This window comes from Danio rerio, chromosome 23 (assembly GCF_052040795.2).
Source record: "Danio rerio strain M-AB ecotype USA chromosome 23, GRCz13ab, whole genome shotgun sequence".
NCBI lineage: Eukaryota > Metazoa > Chordata > Actinopteri > Cypriniformes > Danionidae > Danio > Danio rerio.
Window position 1 is genome coordinate 1,832,014 of NC_141043.1, and position 19,974 is coordinate 1,851,987.

The 19,974-nt window shown below is 39.6% G+C and overlaps 1 protein-coding gene across 2 annotated transcripts in view; it reads left to right on the forward strand.

The window, feature by feature from the left end:
* The first annotated feature begins 710 nt into the window (after positions 1–710).
* tgm1 (transglutaminase 1, K polypeptide) overlaps positions 711–19,974 on the forward strand; it is a 115,385-nt gene continuing 96,121 nt past the window's right edge. The window contains exons 1-13 of one of the 2 annotated variants that reach the window (XR_015523006.1): positions 711–930; positions 2,746–2,937; positions 3,375–3,626; positions 4,678–4,796; positions 8,039–8,146; positions 11,211–11,388; positions 11,465–11,603; positions 11,679–11,871; positions 11,959–12,112; positions 13,641–13,925; positions 15,542–15,702; positions 15,833–15,969; positions 16,371–16,937. Coding sequence is in view for 1 of the 2 variants with exons in the window: in XM_087306361.1 (XP_087162487.1) it covers positions 711–930; positions 2,746–2,937; positions 3,375–3,626; positions 4,678–4,796; positions 8,039–8,146; positions 11,211–11,388; positions 11,465–11,603; positions 11,679–11,871; positions 11,959–12,112; positions 13,641–13,925; positions 15,542–15,702; positions 15,833–15,969; positions 16,371–16,515 (2,283 nt within the window). In the remaining variant the exon portion in view is untranslated. Of the gene's footprint in view, positions 931–2,745; positions 2,938–3,374; positions 3,627–4,677; positions 4,797–8,038; positions 8,147–11,210; positions 11,389–11,464; positions 11,604–11,678; positions 11,872–11,958; positions 12,113–13,640; positions 13,926–15,541; positions 15,703–15,832; positions 15,970–16,370; positions 17,387–19,974 lie in introns of those variants that run through there. The other variant, XM_087306361.1, reaches the window with a different exon arrangement.

Here is a 19,974-nt window from a genome sequence, read left to right on the forward strand (position 1 = left end):
GTTTAAAGGTCTCCCAGCCTGACCAGCTAAGACCAGTCTGGAAATGGCTGGAAACCAGGCTGGAAATGGCCAAAACCCCTCTAAAACCAGGCTAGTCGACCAGCTAAAACCAGCCAACCAGCCTAGACTGGTTTAAGCTGGATTTTTTAGCAGAGTTGTTTTGTTTTTTTGAGGTCTTTGTTAAATTAAATTAAAGGTATTTTCACTTTAAGCTGTATAAATTGATTCGGTTAACATGATAGTTTGTACAAATTTAGGTGAATTGAACATAAAATAGGGCACCACGGTGACTCAGTAATTAGCACTGTCGCCTCACAGCAAGAAGGTCGCTGGTTCGAGTCTCAGCTGGGTCAGTTGGCATTTCTGTGTAGAGTTTGCATGTTCTCCCGGTGTTAGCTTGGGTTTCCTCCGGGTGCTCTGGTTTCCCCCACAGTCCAAACACATGTGCTATATGGGAATTAGGTGAACTAAATTCAGCCATAGTGTATGTGCGTGTGTGTGAATGAGTGTGTATGGATGTTTCCCATTGCTGGGTTGCCGCTATTTAGAACATATGCTGGATAAGTTGGAGGTTCATTCCACTGTGGCAGCCCCTAATAAATAAGGGACTAAGCCGAAGGAAAATGAATGAAGGAATGAACATAAAACAATTAACTCAAAAAAACAAATCATTAAAAGTGTCCCTGTTTTAGTCTGCTTTTTTTGACATTATGCCTGCAGAGACATTATCAGTCAGAAACCCTTCGGCTGTGGATCGTTTTCCGACTGGTACTCTCAAACCAGAGGATATGGAGAAAACGGAGCAGAAATGGTCCTGTGGTGCATGGTTTCGGCAGTGTTGCTGCTCCTGCCGAAAATCTCACAAGAACACGAACAGCACCACAAACGCTGCTAATACAACCGCAGAAAAAACAGAGACACCGGCCACAGGTAAACTAACACACGAGGGAGAAATATTATTAGAACTATTATCATTCACTCTCATTCATGTCTTTTTAAATCTGCATGACTGAAATGATCATTTTTTTGATGTGCAACTAAAGCACACAAGATTCAAATTCTCTGTCTTTACTTCATATTTCAATCAATTTTTGGTCATTTAAACCAGTGTTTCCCAACCCTGTTCCTGAAGGCACATTAACAGTACACATTTTCAACCTCTCCCTAATCAAACACACCTGAATCAACTCATCAGAACATTAGAAGAGACTCCAAAGCCTGAAATTAATAGACAAAGATAAGATAAAGATTAAATAGATAAAGGAGACACTAGTTTAGGGTTGGGAAACACTAGTTTAAAAGAACCAATAATTTGATTATACAATACATTGATTATCCGTGCAATATAATAATAGGAGCATGAGCCCAGTTATTAGGCTAGAATATTTTTTAAAGTGGTGTAATAAAACAGAAACACTGGGTACAGGTAAACTAACACACAAGGTGGAATTACACTTACATTTGCTCATTCTCTCTATAATGTCATTTCAAATTGGTCTATTAGAAATGATCATTTTTGGGAGCAATTAAAACACAAAATTCATTGGCGCTAATAGCCTAGTGCAGGGATGTCAAACTCAAATCCTGGAGGGCCGCAGCTCTGTTTAGTTCCAACTCTAATTAAACACACCTGATCAAGCTAATTGAGTCCTTCAGGCTTGTTTGAAACAGTTAGTTAGTTGGACCAGGATTGGAACTAAACTGTGCAGGGCTGCAACCTTCCAGGAATGGAATTTGACATCCCTGGCTGACCTAGTGGTTAGTGCGTTGATACAGCACCCAGGTGCTCGCGGCGACCCGAGTTCAAGGTCCTTTGCCGATCCTTCCCCTATCTCTGCTCCCCACACTTTCCTGCACGAGAAAGAGATTTAAACGGATCCAATTGCAAGTAAAAGTTTATAAGCTGACTGCTCGGTACGATACTCAAGGAATAAAGGCTGACAGTAACTCCAGTATCATCGGACGCAAGATAACTCATAAGTCCAGAAGAACAGCAGAATGAGACCTGAAACCCTGCTGAAAAATCCAGCTTAAACCAGCCTAGGATGGTTGGCTGGTTTTAGCTGGTTGACCAGCCTGATTTTAGTTTTTTTTTTGGCCATTTCCAGGCTGATTTCCAGCCATTTCCAGCCTGGTCTTAGCTGGTCAGGCTGGAAAATGACCAGCTAAAACCAGCTTGACCAGCCTGGTTTAAGCTGGACATAGCTGGTTTTGGCTGGGCTTACAGCCTGGCTAGGCTGGTCAAGCTGGTTTTAGCTGGTCCTAGGGAAAGGTAAACAAACACAGTCATGAGTAGGGCCAGAATTTCTGCTGAGAATTTTGGTAAAAATCTGCGGATTTCTTTAAACCCTCTCTTACAGAAAAAGTTTTTGAGCAATGGCAAGATAAAGGAGCTTCCAGTGTTAAAGATTTATACATTGATAATATTTTTGCCACATTTTCACAACTTTGTGAGAAATTCAACCTCCACCCTTCTAATTTGTTTAGGTATCTTCAAGTCAGAAACTATGTCCGTCTGAATATTCCAGATTTTGAAGTTTTATTTTAAGAAGGCGCGGAAAATCTGCACGCGCAGATTCCATGTGGCCCAGACATAACAATAAGAGGAGAACACGGATATATAAACCATGACACTTTCCTGTCTGTAAATCTCCACTGTCCTATTAATAAAGGTGAAAACCAATAAAAAAGAATTATTAAACAAAAACACACAAGATTCAAGTTCTGCATCTCTCTCCTCTTCAGGCAGCCTTCTGGAAGTGCGCTCTGTAAACCTTCTGAAGTCCAGCAAAGAACAGAACCGACTGGAACATCACACAGAGCGATACCGCGGTGAAAACCTGATCATCCGCAGAGGACAGACCTTCCAGATGCAGATAGAGCTCTCCAGAGCCTTCGACCCAAAGACGGATAAACTCCACCTGGATCTCAAACTGGGTCAGTATGGCCGTCTTCCTAATAAAGTCAAACATGAAGACTCCACGCATGCTGACTTTGAATCTGTTTTCGTATACAGTTCAATTCAAAATAATTACCCTTTCCTGTGATGTTTTTCAAATATGTCCCAAACAATGTTTTTTTTTTTCACAGTGTTTACTGAACAAACCACTGTTATACAATGACTTGCCTAATTACCCTAACTTTACCCTAATTACCCAAGTTAGGCCTTTAAATGTCACTTTAAGCTGAGCACTAGTGTCTTGAAGAATATCTAGTTAAGTATTACTGTCATTATGACAAAGAGAAAATAAATCAGTTATTAGAGATGAGTTATTAACACTATTATGATTAGAAATGTGCTGAAAAACAAGGAAAATATACACGAGTGCTAATAATTCTGAGGTCAATTGAATGTGTGTGTGTATGTTTCTCAGGTGATCTTCCAGATGTTTCCAAAGGCACACATGTGGTTGTCCCTTTGGTTGAGGAGCTGCAGGATAACTGCTGGGAGGCCAAAATAGTAGAACAGAAGGGCAGATTGATCAAACTGTCTGTCAACTCTCTGCCGACCGCTCCCATTGGCAAATACAAGCTCGGTGTTACAACAAGTTGCCCTGTGGGTGAATCCATGTCCCCATACAACGCTGACAACGACATCTACATGCTGTTCAACCCCTGGTGTGAAGGTATAAGCAAGGGTGGGGGTATAACATTAAAGGGAACCTATTATGCCCTTTCCTACAAGATGTAAATGAAGTCTCTGATGTCTCCAGAGTGTGTGTGTGTGTGTGTGAAGTTGCAGCTCAAAAAAACCACACAGATAATGTTTTATAAATCTGTGAAACTGGCAGTTTTAGACTTTGATTGCGTCGTCTTGGTGACTGTCGCTTTAAATTCAAATGAGATTTTCAAAAGGGGGCGGAGCTACAAATGCTTGTGTGTCAGCATAGTGGCAGATTGAAAAAGAAGACTAACGTCCGATGCTAATAAGGGAGAGATGGTCACTAGTGGGTGGGGCTTTGCCCCTCTGATGACATGTACAGAGGGAAAATGTCAATCAAAGTGTTTCTGCGGACTGTTTAATGATGAAATATAAAATTAATAGCTTTTTGTCATTAGAAGCGGGTTATATTCACATGCCGCTGCCACACAACTGTGTTTAAACCCCTTATAAAAGTGATTATTGCATAATAGGTCCTCATTAAGAGATACACTCTCATGCAGGAGAGTCCTGGCCAACAATTAACACATGAACAACGTAATTACAATGTCACACCAAAACCAAGTTACCAATATAAACACACCATCAACTCAAGATTACAAATTTATAGGACTTGCATTTGAAATTAATTTACGCGATATGGTTTTCATGTCGGTAAGTGCCAATGCAGTTTTCTATGAATACTAATATTAAGGATGGACATATTAATAATTAACAAAACAGCACTTAAAGTAAGACTGAGTATTCATAATTAAAGTAATAGACTAATGAACCGCTCACCCAGGCTCATTGGAAATATGTGCCTTGGTCTTCATTTTTGCAAAACGTAAATGCAATAGGCTGCTCTGGGTACATTATGTTGCATGTTTTAGATGACAAATCCACTAGAGGGCGCTTTCTGCATGTTTGCGACTCAGAAATGTGTTACTTTGGCCCAATCCCAATTCTATTTTTTGTCTTTTCCTTCCCATTGGCCCTTTAAACCGGCATTAATCTGCGTTCTCTTTCTCTCCTAGAGGACTCGGTGTACATGGACAGTGAGAAAGAGAGGAAGGAGTATGTTTTGAATGACATGGGCATCATCTATTATGGGACGGACAGTCAGATCGGATACAGAACTTGGAATTTTGGCCAGGTCAGAACAACTAATCAATTTAAACACATTAAGGGGTTAGTCCACCCAAAAATTACAATTCTGTTAATAATTACCCTCATATAGTTCCAACGAGACCTTCGGTCATCTTCTGAACACAGATTTAGATATCTTAGATGAAGTAGGAGAGCTCCCTCATCCTCCATTGAAAGCAACAGTCCAGAAAATGAGCCAAAAACATTGTCAGAAAAGTCCATTTGACTTCAGTGGTTTAACTGCAATCATATGAAGCTCCAAGAACAATTTTGTGCACCAAAAAAAAAGTGTAAATACAAGTTCTTCACTAATATCTTCTGCCGATCAGGGTGTGTGTTTACAACAGGCAATACAAGCCAGCAAGCATTGTATTGCCTGTAGTAAACACACACACTGAGGCGCATTTGTATGATAGCATCTAAACCGCTGAACTTATAATTAACATTTTTGGGTGAACTGACCTTCATGGGCCAGATTTTCTAAACAGGAAATTAACACCAGAGCGCAATCCCAAATAAGCGCTGATGGAGTGGAGAGTTTTGCATGTGATCTGCTGATACTGAATTAAAGAACAAATACGCGTCAGCTTATGTTCATAATGTCTAATGCAGCACATTAACCAAGCAGAACTGATGATAATGAAGTGTGTGTATTTTATAAACAACACAGGCACATGCTGTAAAAAATCACTGTAATTTCGACAGTAAAAATGCTACAATATAAATCTGTAACCTTGTTATAAATATGTTTCTTTAATATGTATGGTTTACAATATTTCCCACATTTCCCTGCGTGAGACTTCACATCTTATGGCTTTTTGTTAACATTAATACAGTTATTTTTAGTTTTTTTAGAGTTTTACGCTGCATTTCAAGTTTATAAATAATGTTTATTACATTCATTTAATTTTATGTGTGTTGCCATAAATGAAATCGCATTAGTTTGCATGTTCTCCCCGTGTTGGCATGGGTTTCCTCCGGGTGCTCTGGTTTCTACCACAGTCCAAACACGTGCGCTACAGGGGAATTGGATGAACTAAATTGGATACCACAGAGTATGTGTGTGAATGAGTGTGTGTATGGGTGTTTCACAGTACTTGGTTGCAGCTGGAAGGCCATTCGCTGTGTAAAACTGTCGTGAAAAGGAATATATGTTTTATTATTTTTGTCTCTTTTTTTGTTTTCATTCAACAAATGTATTTGTATTGCTTAAAGGTGAGATACTGTATATTAACTGATCTTCTACTGTTGAGTGTGATATGCTTTACATAATAATGACGCATTTTAACAGAATTAGATGAAGCCGATTGAAATGCCTGATTGTCTAAAGTTAACTTGAGCTCTGCAGCTAAACTTCCTGTTAGCAGAGATGGGTTAAAACTTAACACAGAATATGTGCAGTTGAGAAAGTTGTATGCTTTTAATCTTGTGCAGAGAGTTTGTAGAAAAAGAGGAAGTATGTATGGGTGCGGCCAATGGAAAACTGATGAATGATTGACAAGTAACGAATTTCACTAATCCCCACCTGTTAACATCTGCTGCGTATAAAAGTCGAAGTCAGGAAATGAAAGTTGTTGCGCTCCTCCTGAAAGTAACTCTTGCATTGAGGATAGCAGAATTCTGTGAATCGAATTATTCATTTGTATCCAATAAATTACTAATATTTTAAACATTGAAGAAAAATCTCTCCTGGCCCCTTTTAATTGAACACACATGGATTAGATATTCCAACAAAACAAATGCTGGAATAGTTGGTGGTTCATTCCGCTGTGGCGACCCCTGATAAATAAGGGACTAAGCTTAAGGAAAATAAATGAACCAATGAATGAATGAATGAATGAATGGATGAATGAATGTGATGTGTGTTACCATGATTGTGTTCAGTAGACTGCTGTATATCAGCGTGTATCTCTTCTTGTAGTTTTCAGCTCTCAACTCTCAAGTCATTCCACATTTCATGCAGAAATACCTAAAAAAGGTCTGTCTGCTTCTGGTTATGCTCAATAAACATGTTGTATACGTATTTGAAGCACAGTAGCTGGTTCTCAATGTAACTTTCACACATGTACTTACCAAGTTATTATGTCTGATTTGATCAAAGTTCATACCAGTTTGGTTTTGTATCAATCCCTAACTGTGCAAATAGCATTTAACAAAAGTCGAAGTCATGTTGAGATATAAATTTTAATATTCTCCTCGCATCAATTGGATCAAAACAGGAAACTCCTACAAATGCATACAACCCGGGCTCATTGTGGAAACGTAGCCCCGCGGACGTTTCTGCGGGCCGCGAGATACGTCCCGGGAGGTACGTATTCGAGCGTTTTTTGTTTTCGCGGATCCGCGAGAGGCCGCTGTGCGCGCTTATTCGCGTCTCGGGCGCCTCTCGGGAGTGCTGTTTGCGCCTGCGCCGTTCTCGCACGAAAAGCCGGCGGATCGGCCGACCCGGCCGCCCTCCTCTTCCTCCTCCTTCCCTAAACCCGAGCGACGGTTTGCAAAAGCCGTCCAGAAAAACAAAGCAAAAAAAACACCAAAAGCCCTCGTCTTCGATTTCAACCGCGTTTTCGGATCCCGCCGCATTCTCGCCCTTATTTTTCGGATTCCGTTTTTAATCTTACCTGATTTCTGGAACCGCTGTTCCCCGGACTCTATCCCGGTCGTCGTCCCCGCGGCCGGCTTCTCCTCCGGGGCCTCCGCTCCGCCGACGCAACGCTGTGAGCTAAGCGGACAAACTGGTTGCATCGGGAAAGCCCTCCACTCGGAGGCGAGCCATTGGCCGGCGAGCGCGAAGAGGAGGAGCGGAGCGGCGCCCCGCAGCGTTCGCTCAAAAAAAACTTAATGCGTCCGTACGTACCTCCGGCCACGTAAATCGCAGTCTCCAGAAATGTCCGCGGGGCTAAGTTTCCAGAATGAGCTTGGGTTGAATACATATGCAATCAGGGCCGGCGCGTCCATAGTGACCTAGGCAGCCGTCTTGGACGGCAGATTAGAGAGGGCGGTGTCCTCGACACCTCCTTCACCACCCGCGTCCTCAGTTATATCCGCGCCTAGGGTGGTAGAATAGAGAGGGCGGCATCTGTGAACCCTGAACCGTGAACCTTTCGGGTTTGAGAGCAGCAGTTCAGCTTGCTCCAGCCCTGTAATCAATAAGGTCAGAGCTGAAATCTGAGTCTACATCTTTGCAGAAAATCTGATGTGTTCATGCAGTATAAAGTTACTAACTTCTTCATCCATGTTTCTGTCTCTTAGTTTGATAAAAGCATCCTTCCTGCGTGTCTGTTTCTGCTGGAGCGCAGTGGGGCTCCAGCTTCAGGATGGGGGGATCCTGTAAACGTGGTCAGGCTTTTGTCTGCAATGGTAAGTTTGAACATTCCTACTTTTCTTATCGTCTTTTGGATGAGATGTTAAACCGAGGTCCTGAATTTCTGTGGTCATTAAAAGTCACATGGCACTTCTCGTAAGGAGCAGGGGTGTAACCCTGGTTTCCTGGCCAAAATCCCTCCAAATCATTCTCACAATGTTTCCCATCAACTGAATTGGCTGGATTTCTGTCTCTCCACTCTCCACACTATCTGGTGTGTGCCTCTGGCACCGTTGTCCTGTGGCTGCCATCGCATCATCCAAGTGGATGCTGCACACTGGTGGCGGTTAAGAGGATTGTAATTCATTTCCACTTAGGCCAACTTATAAAGTTGGCTTCCAACCCTTGCAGCTTTATATTATATTTTTAATGAACATTATCATTATCAATGCAATTTTAATAATTAATCTCTAGATAGCCCATGTATAAAATTATGTGGAAACCCATTACCATCAAGGGCGAGGCAGTGGCGCAGTGGGTAGCACGTTCGCCTCATAGCAAGAAGGTCGCTGGTTCGAACCTCAGCTCAGTTGGCGTTTCTGTGTGGAGTTTGCATGTTCTTCCTTCTTCCGTGGGTTTCCTCCGAGTGCTCCGGTTTCCCCCGCAGTCCAAAGACATGCGGTAAATTGGCTAAATTGTCCGTAGTGTACGAGAGTGTGTGTGAATGTTTCCCAGAGATGGGTTGCGGCTGGAAGGGCATCCGCTGTGTAAAAACTTGCTGGAGAAGTTGGCGGTTCATTCCGCTGTGGCGACCCCAGATTAATAAAGCGACTAAGCTGACAAGAAAATGAATGAATGAATGAATTAACATCAACAAATTATTGTAGGTATGTTAGGTATGTTAATTCAACCAAGTCTGTTTAGTTTCACATTGTGTGTTTCAAGGAAACGGGTTTCCATGGAATTTTCGAATAAAGTCAACAAGCTTGATTTAAGAGTGTTTACCAACTAATAACTAGGAAAACATTGCTTAAAGGCTCATTCACACAGAACACATCTTTGAGTATAAAAAATGAAAACACATCACATTCGGGAACATTTAACAGAAACTTTAGACCACAGACGTATCCAGACACAGCCACTGAGCCCCTGTAAACAGAAACTTCTTGCCCCGTCTGCTGGTCTGCTGCTTTGGAACTGACATTGATGAGTGGCTTGCAAAAGATCTTTTAACTTGACACAATGCCTAAAAAATGTAGCAATCATGTGCACAATGCTTCAAAATACTCAAGAGGTAAGCGCAGTGGTCATGCAAGTCTGTCAATTACGTGTTTACATTGAAAAACAATTGCAAATTGCAATGGAAAAATGCATTCTGTGTGAATGAGCCTACTTAACCAGTGTACGCATTCTCTAAATACACACATTTTTTAGAAAATACAATTAAGGCATTTTTAAAATAAAAAATGAAGGCACGATTCAAGCTGGCTAAGTGGTCATGACAAAATAGTCACTCTAAGAGAAATCGAAATTTGTGTACAATCTATAAATCTGAAACAATGCAGAAAACAATATGCAGAAGTAAACAGATGACACTCCAAAACACCATGGGCTCTATTTTGACGGTCCATGTGCAGAGCGCAAAATGCAGGGCGCAAACGCTTTCAGGGCGTGTCAGGACGCGTTTTTGCTAATTTAAGGACGGGAAAATCCGCTTTGCACCGTGGCGCATGGTCTAAAAGGGTTGAGTTTATTTTCTTTATGAGTTATAGGTGTGTTTTGAGAATAAACCAATTAAAGTCTCATTTCCCATTCCCTTTAAGAGCCAGCTGCGTCACGCCAAGAGCGCATTCACTATTTACAGGACACAAAGTAAGTCTAAGTGGAAAAAATGAGCATTTCACAAACAAACAGTTCACAGTTGACAGTTTTTTTTTTTTTTTTTTTTTTTTTTTTTTTACAGAAAACAGTTAAACAGAGCATCTACTGCGTGAGAATGAGAGATAAATGATCTACTTTCACTTTCGCTCTTGGATAGGGAAACCTTTACGCACAGACATCAATTAGTCTATAAATAATTAATTTTGTTTGTTAAGCGCAAATATTTGTTTCAAAACTATTTCTAAATTCAGTTCTAATTTCCAGCAAAAGAATAAATGAACAATAATAACCAAGTGTGCTCAAAAACCTGAGTTATATCCTAAAACACATGCTGTGCCCGACAGGTGGGCAAATCTAAGCTTGTTTTTAATAAAACAAATATAAATATGGATATAATAAATAATACTGCTAATAATAATAACATTATACAAAAGCAAATTGTTATGAATGAACTGAAAAAGCCTCCCGGGATGAAGAAGACATAAAAGCAGTGATTTTTCATATTTATGTAGGCTAGAAAATAATATGTTTTGTAATATTTTAATCCTTTATATTTATATTCTATATCTATTCCTATTATATCCTATAAATATCCTTAATATTTAAATTTTTCATATGTAAAGATATTTGCCTATTGCTCTCTTGTGTGTATTAAGCAGTGTGTAAGCGAGGCGCAACTCTGCGCTGGAGTTTAGACCGGGTTTGTTTTGGTCTAATGAAAAATCTATTATAGTTTCTCAAAATAGCAACGCGCCAGCGGTCCGCCTCAGAACGCCTTCCTTTTTAGACCAGAACACCTATGAGCGCACAAATGAGCGCTAATGCATTTGCTATATAAACAGCGCAGCGCAACACCTCAAAACCACTCTTGGGCCAAGCTGAAACTACCAAAAGATTATTGCGCCGGGTGTATGATAGGGCCCCAAGAGTGTGATATACATGCATTCACTAAAAAAAGAGTAATTAAAAACAAGGTTACATAGATAGAAAAAAATGACCAAATGCACTGCACTCAGAGTAATTATTAAAAAATGAGCTGAATCAACACAATTCTTGAGTTTTTTTGGGGATAACTTAACTGTTTTATGTTAAAATAACTGTTTTATGTTCACTCCACTTAAATTTGTAAAAACAATTGAGTTAACTTAATGGGTTTGTGTTGGGACAACATGAAGGACTCGTGTAGAACCCAGAGTTTTAGAGTGTGGATGCAATAAAGGAACGATTTTTGTTTAATAGATAAACGCTCCTGATGACAATGGTGTGTTGGTCGGCAACTGGTCAGGCACGTACGATGATGGCACGGCCCCCACATTCTGGAGTGGCAGCAGTGACATTTTGAGACAGTACTACAACAACGGAGGAACGCCGGTAAGATACGGACAGTGCTGGGTCTTCTCTGGCGTCACCACTTCAGGTATGAGCTCGCATCTTAAAATGTACGAACAGTCCTTCGTAAACCACAATAATTTAAATCTGCTTTTCATTTTCAGTGATGAGGTGTTTAGGCATTCCCACCCGGAGCATTACAAACTTCGAGTCTGCTCACGACACTGACGCTTCTTTGACGACAGACGTGTACTTGGATGAGAACCATGAGCTGATCGAGGAGCTTTGCAGCGATTCTGTCTGGTTAGCTCACATTTTAACAAATATTTTCACTTCAACAGCATCATCAAAACTAATGTTCCTCTCTTGTCTCTGCAGGAACTTTCATGTGTGGAATGACTGCTGGATGGCCCGTCCCGATCTGCCCGCAGGTTTGGGGGGCTGGCAAGTAGTAGATGCCACCCCTCAGGAGACCAGTCAGGGCGCTTTTCGCTGCGGTCCCGCTTCGGTCGCAGCTGTCCGAAATGGACTGGTGTACCTCAAGCATGACACACCGTTCGTATTCGCAGAGGTATTAGCAAGCCTTCAAATGATCCCTTCATAACTGCATAACTATTTGCAATGAATGTTTCTGAAAGTGATGCTCGTTTTAACCAAGGTGAACAGTGATAAGGTGTACTGGCAGCGGACTGCAGATGGCTCCTTCACTCCTGTCCAGATTAAGAAGAAAGCAGTAGGTCACTGCATCAGCACTAAAGCAGTCGGCTCTGACGAACGCGAGGACGTCACACACCTCTACAAATACCCAGAAGGTAATAACGGCACAAAAAACAGTCACATGTATAAGCAGTACCCACCAGACTCAAAATGTTTAAGCATTTAATTTCCCACTCGAACTAATCAATTTAGACACATGAATGAAACAAGTGAACTCAAAATGTTTAGCGTCTAATTTCACACGCAAATTAAGCAAATTTGATGCATTAATAAATCAAGTAAACTCAAAATGTTTAAGCGTCTATTTTCACACTTGAATTAAGCGAATTTGACGCACAAATGAAGCAAGTAAACTCAAAATGTTTAAGCATCTAATTTCACATGCGAATTAAGAAAATTTGACGGATGAATAAATCGAGTAAACTCAAAATGTTTAAGCGTCTATTTTCACATGTGAATTAAGCGAATTTGACGCATTATTGAAGAAAGGAAACTCAAAATGTTTAAGCGTCTAATTTCAAACGTGAATTAAGCAAATTAGACGCATTATTGAAGAAAGGAAACTCAAAATGTTTAAGCTTCTAATTTCACACGTGAATTAAGCAAATATGAAGTGTGAATGAATAGACTAAACTCAAAATGTTTAAACGTCTATTTTCACACTTGAATTAAGCGAATTTGACGCACAAATGAAGCAAGTAAACTCAAAATGTTTAAGCGTCTAATTTCACATGTGAATTAAGAAAATTTGACGCATGAATAAATCAAGTAAACTCAATATGTTTAAGCATCTATTTTCACATGTGAATTAAGCGAATTTGACGCATTATTGAAGAAAGGAAACTCAAAATGTTTAAGCGTCTAATTTCACTTGCGAATTAAGCAAATTTGAAGTGTGAATGAATAGAGTAAACTCAAAATGTTTAAGCGTCTATTTTCACACCTGAATTAAGCGAATTTGACGCACAAATGAAGCAAGTAAACTCAAAATGTTTAAGCTTCTAATTTCACATGTGAATTAAGCGAATTTAACGCATAAATGAAGCAAGTAAACTAAAAATGTTTAAGCTTCTAATTTAATGCGTGAATTAAGCAAATATGATGCATGAATCAATCGAGTAAATTTAAAATGTTTAAGCATTTAATTTCACACGTAAATTAAGCAAATTTGACGCATTAATGAAGCAAGTAAACTCAAAATGTTTAAGCGTCTATTTTCACATTCGAATTAAGCAAATTAGACGCATGAATAAAGCGAGTAAACTGAAAATGTTTAAGCTTCTAATTTCATGCCAATTAAGCAAATTTAACGCATAAATGAAGCAAGTAAACTAAAAATGTTTAAGCGTCTAATTTCATGCGTGAATTAAGAAAATTTGACGCATGAATAAATCGAGTAAACTCAAAATGTTTAAGCATCTAATTGCATACGTAATCTGCTATAGTAATCTAATATCGATAATCTAATATCGTAATCTAATCACGCAAGCTGCGTATGATGTGAACGCCCCATGGAACGTACTTCTGTTAAATTTCTCAGCGGAAGCACCTTTGTACCATTTGTATAAACAGATCCAGAAACATTGACACGTTACTTTTTTCATTCATTTGCCTTAATATTAGACTCAGAGGAGGAGCGCATTGCAGTGGAAACAGCCGTTCAGCATGGCTCTAAAGCTGGACTCTACGAAATTTCCAGTGTTAACGACGTCAGTATTGAGATCTCGATGGATGGAGAAGACCCTCAGCTGGGCTCAGATGCTAATCTGGCCATCACTGTGAAGAACAGCAGCTCAGAGATGCGTACTTTCCAGCTCAGTGCTCAGGTGGCTGTAACGTACTACACTGGGGTTTATAAAGGTACAGTGAGGAAGGACCAGATATCCATCGAACTAAAGCCCAATGAAGGTAGGTGACCTTACACCAGTCTGTTCAGACACTTTCACAAGATGTGTTTAACGGTCATCAGCATCTTAAATCCTTGAAAGTTTTTAATACAGTTATGGAGCTATGGTTTATGAGGTTAAGCACACAAGCATGAATTCATATATTTGATTAAAACAGGATTCATTCATTTTCTTGTCGGCTTAGTCCCTTTATTTATCTGTGGTCGCCACAGCGGAATGAACCGCCAACTTATCCAGCAAGTTTTTACGCAGCGGATGCCCTTCCAGCTGCATCTCTGGGAAACATCCACACACTCATACACTACAGACAATTTAGCCTACCCAATTCACCTGTACCGCATGTCTTTGGACTGGAGCACCAGGAGGAAACCCACGTGAATGCAGGGAGAACATGCAAACTCCACACAGAAATGCCAACTGAGCCGAGGCTCAAACCAGCGACCCAGCGACATTCATGCTGTGAGGCGACAGCACTACCTACCCACTACCTACGCCACTGCTTCGCCCCAGGATTAAATTATTAATGCATAAAGTGTGAACATTGTGAACTCTTGAAAAGCCAGAAACTGTTTTGTTTGCACGGCAACTGATGATCAGCAGCAAAAATTACAAATTGTATCTCCTCCCAACAGGAAATAATAATAATAATAATAATTCTTTACATTTATATAGCGCTTTTCTGGGCACTTATAGCGCTTTACACAATGGGGGGAATCTCCTCATCCACCACCAGTGTGCAGCATCCACCTGGATGACGCGACGGCAGCAATTTTGCGCCAGACCACACACCAGCTGATTGGTGGAGAGGAGACAGAGTGATGATATGCCAATTGTGATATGGGGAGGGTTAGGAGGCCATGATGGACAGAGGCCAATGGGCAGATTTGGCAAGGATGCCGAGGTTAAACCCCCACTCTTTTTCCGAAGGACATCCTGGGATTTTTAACGACCACAGAGTCGGGACCTCGGTTTAACGTCTCATCCAGAAGACGACACTCACTGAGCAGTATAGAGTACCTGTCACTATACTGGGGCATTAGGACCCACACTGACAGGTTTAGCGCCCCCTGCTGGCCTCACTAACACCACTTCCTGCAGCAACCTAGCTTTCCCATGTGGTCTCCCATCCAGGTACTGACCGGGCGCAGCCCTGCTTAGCTTCAGTGGGCGACCATGTGAGAGTTGCAGAGAGCTAGCTGCCGGCAAAACCACCAACATCCAAGAATGCATGATAATATGATGACATGGCTTTGCTATCAAAAAATATCATTGTAGTGGAAGTCAATGGGGCAAAAACAGCCCCTAACATAACAAAAGGGTGGTCAATTCACCCAGAGTGTATCGTTGAGTTTTTTTAAATTTTCAAAGCATTTTTTTTGTCAGCAGAAATCATTCCATTTGCTGAAACACAGACAAACATGTGGCCAAATTAATAATTGAAATCGCCTCAGAGTGGATGAAAACATCCTCAACAGCACACAAGGCCTGATTTACATTTTATCGCTGATGCCAGCTGGATGTAAACATTCTCCCTTACTGTTAATATATATTGTGTGTATTCATTCGTTTATATTTTATTGCTGATACCAAATGTAAATCACTTATTTTCCTTCATAGCTGAGACTGTGGAGTGGACTTTGTTGTACGATCACTATAAAGATCATTTGGTGGACCAGGCCATGCTGATGCTCATACTCACGGGACGGGTTAATGAGACCAAACAGGTCCTGGTAAACCAGTTTCACTTCAGACTGCGCACACCCGACCTGGCCATCAAAGTGAGTTTTCTGCCTTAAAAGGACACTTGAATGAATGTGAATGAATCAGGAGGGCTAATAACTGTGACTTCTACTGTATGTGGGTGAATATATAACAGTTGTTGTAAACGTTTGCTCATTCTCCTCTCAGACTGAAGGAGATGCTGTTGTTGGTAAAGAGTTGAAGGCTTCGATCACTTTCCGCAATCCTCTTAAGCAAACGCTGAAGAACGTAAAGTTTCGCATTGAAGGACTGGGGCTGCAGCACGTCAGAGAGATTTCACACGGGTAAGTTTACCATAGTAATAATACACAAGGTCACTTTTGTATTTGCTCAAATGTAACACAAAATTTGCACAAGTATATCAGTTTTTTAATGGCAGGCCTGCTTATAAAACTGAGCTCATTAAAATGTTCTTTATCGATTATTAACAATCTGTTTAATAATACATTAATACCAATGCATCTGCTATCAGTAATGCTTTAGGCCAAATAAATGTTTGACCATGTGGAAAATGGTTATAATCTAACTGAGCTTGATTATATGTATTTTATTTCATTGCTGAATTCTTAACACCTTGTTTATGACTCTTCTGACTGTAAATATGTCTACTTTATCCCTTACATTACATAATAACAATATTTGTGCTAAAACAATTAATGCAAGACTATATTGTTCTTGTTCTCAGAAACATTGAAAGCTTGGCCACAGTGACTCTGACGGAGACGTTTATTCCTCTGGAGGCAGGGCAACACAAACTGCTGGCTGCACTGGACTCACGGCAGCTGCCTCAAGTCCATGGAGTCGCCAACATCACAGTCAAAGCAAACTGAAGGAAAACCTCTGCAAGACCAGAGCCCACTCTGCACTGGGGCTTCAGTGGTTAGAGAAATTAGCAAAAGTGAAGAGCATAAAAAATTAAACTGGAATGCAGCCCTTGAGGACTTCAGTTTGGAATGACACTTCAATATGGCGGCCATGATTTTTTCACTCTGAAGTGCCCTTCGATGGGTAATGCATCCTATTTTAAATGCACCGTATTTTGTAATGACTTGTGAAAAATATTGTATTTATTGTGTTACTTGTTATGAAAAAAAAATATTATGTTTTGTCCTGTTATTCATCTTTCCTAAGTTATTTAAATGCTAAGCTCTAGTAGAATTCTTCATGCAAAAATAGTATGTAGTAATAGTAAATCAGCGCCTGTAGTAGATTAATACTAACAGTAGTAGAAATTTAAATGCTTCTGAATTAAGTGAAATCAAACAAGTTCCCTCCTCAAAAGATCCCTGTCTGAATGGTTCTTCAATTCATTCTTTAATTTTGAAGGGCCCTGCGAAGTGGACAGTTTTGAGCACTACAATATGGCAACCCTTTTTTTTACTTCGAAGTGCACTTCAGAGGGCAATGAATCCCGTTTGGAAGTCACCATGGCTGTTTCTCAATATGCATTCTTTAACGGTCTCGTGTCCTTGTGTTACGTCATCATCAGCTGCCTAAGTTCAGTTCCAATACTCCAGACCACAAGTACAGAGGACGCCCCTGCTATAAGTCATTTCACTTGGCAGCCATCTTTGAAACACCTCTCGTCAGTATGCTCGGGCATTCTGCTTAAATGGGGAAACATTTTATTGTCTAGAATTACTAGCCAAGTTTACAATTAAACTTCATCTCAGGAATCGCCAATAAAAATAAACAACAGCCGTCTCTTTAGTTTCATTTCGAAATGTTAGAATCACACATCTGCAGAAACACACATCTGGTCCGAGCCCCTCCCCCAGAAAATCGTTAGTCTTTAGTGATCACTGATTGGCTCCTGTATAAGAGGGCGGGGCTTCAATTGCCAGATTGATCGGTAAAGTCTAGATAGGATACACGGCCAGCCAGAAATGTGATATGCACATCAGTATAGCAGCATTTTTTATGACACTGTATTACAATAATTCAGATTTTACAGTACTGTGATGCTTGGGTTTAGGGTTAGAGTAGGGGTAGATTTAAAAAAAAAAATTTTATTGGGCAAATTAATAGATAACATAAACAATACTCGGCACAACTGCTGTTTTTTAATTTTCATTAACTTCCGGCCACAACCATATCTGATCTAGCAATAACCATATTGACCGGTAGACCTTTCCCCACTCAGAACTATACGAGTAATACATCTATACTATAGTCTTTGGTGTTGTCCATTCAGAGAAATCTGGTCATCATACTGTGTGTGTATATATATATATATATATATATATATATATATATATATATATATATATATATATATATATATATATATGAAACAAAAAAAACAAGGTATTTAAGTTGAATAATGTTTAAGTAACTTCATTTGTTTGTTTAATTTCAGACCAAGTAAACTGTTTATAAACACTTACCTTAAAAAAAAAAAAATTTAGCAAATCCAAGGAAATCATCTCTGAACTACTACATTGTATCACATTGTATATAAACTATATATAAAACTCTGTCATCACTAGGGCCAGACGTAATCTGCGGACATTTTTGTGCTATTTCTGCGCAGAATTTTGTTCAAAATCTACAGATTTATGTGGAATAATTTTGGGAGAATCATAACTAAAACCTTAACATGTGAAATAAAAAGTAATACCTTTTTAACTTTAATGTTTACAATGCAAATCCAATTAGATCTACTTTATTCTTTAAACAAAGCAAGTTCTCTACTAAAAGACAGATCATTTTACTTTACAAACTGTACGTATTTTAAATAAATTATATGAACATTTTCATATTAGCAAATAATACTACTGAAATTAATTTTAAAGGTGAATAAATATAAGTGTACACACATGTACACGAGTAAATAAACAGAATCAATGATGGGCTAAAAATCTGCAGAATTCTGCGGTGCGGATTCCCTGTGAGCCTAGTCATCTCTGACTCAACCACTGTCACAAACATACATAAAATAAGTTTGAGAAATGTTGGAAACCCATAACCACTGACTGCCATAGTACTTTTTTTTCTACTATGGAGTTCAGTGGTTTCAGGTTTTACACATCCTTCATAATATATTCTCCTGTGTTTAAAGGAATAAAAAAAACTCAAACTTTTTTATGGATGTAATAATGTTGCGTCTCTCCTTGACCACTGGAGGTCACTCTTTGACAGGAAAAACACTCTTGCCCCCTTCATTCAAATGAGAAACATCTGACATTATTTACACAGCTCATGTCATTGCAAATGTATGACTTGTGTTCATATAACATATGATATATATCAAACGATGATAGATTAAAAAAAAGAAAAAAAAAAAAAAAAATATATATATATATATATATATATATATATATATATATATATATATATATATATATATATATATATTATGAATTACTTTTTGAATAAAAATGTTTGAATAAAACTGCTCTCTTCAAGTCTGATTTCATCAAGTTTAACATTTGAAAGTGAAGACCAAAGGACACCAATCTCGGTCCTGGAGGGCCGGTGTCCCTGCAGGGTTTAGCTCCAACTTGCTTCAACACACCTGCCTGGATGTTTCAAGTATACCTAGTAAGCCCTTGATTAGCTTGTTCTAGTAGGAAGTTAGTATTGATTAAAATTCATGAGGACAAAATAATTTTTACAGAACAGTGAAGCGCACCAATGCATTGTTTATAACAAGAGCTACGATACCACATATGAAAATAAGAAGACTACATTTTGATTTCATGGTGACTTTGGTGAAGATTTCCCAACTTAGAAGCAAACATGCTCTTCATAAATCACACACACACACACACACCCACACACACACACACACACACACACACACACACACACACACACACACACACACACACACACACACACTGTATCCTAACAGCAAACACAAAGACTCTTCATCACATATTAGCAAACATCAGCTGAGGTCAGTGCGGTTCCCTGTCAGTGCTGTTTTTCGAGGAAACTTGAAAAGACTGATCCTGTTTGTTGTGTGAGGAAAGTCTCTTTCCCATGAGCCACATTTACAGTATACTTAATCCAACAAACACACACACACACACACACACACACACACACACACACTTATACAGCGACCGTTTCTCATCTCTGCTTCCACAAACACACAGAGCCTCCACGGGTCACACACACTGGAAAAGTCTCTTGACGGTAATCGCTACACACACACACACACACACTTGTCATCTTGAGGCAGTGCAAAAACCAAATAAATGTAGAGAGAGGGGGGGTCGCTGCAATTTATATTTTTCCATGTCAGGACTTCATTTTGATCTTGCTCTGGTGTTGAGTTAGTG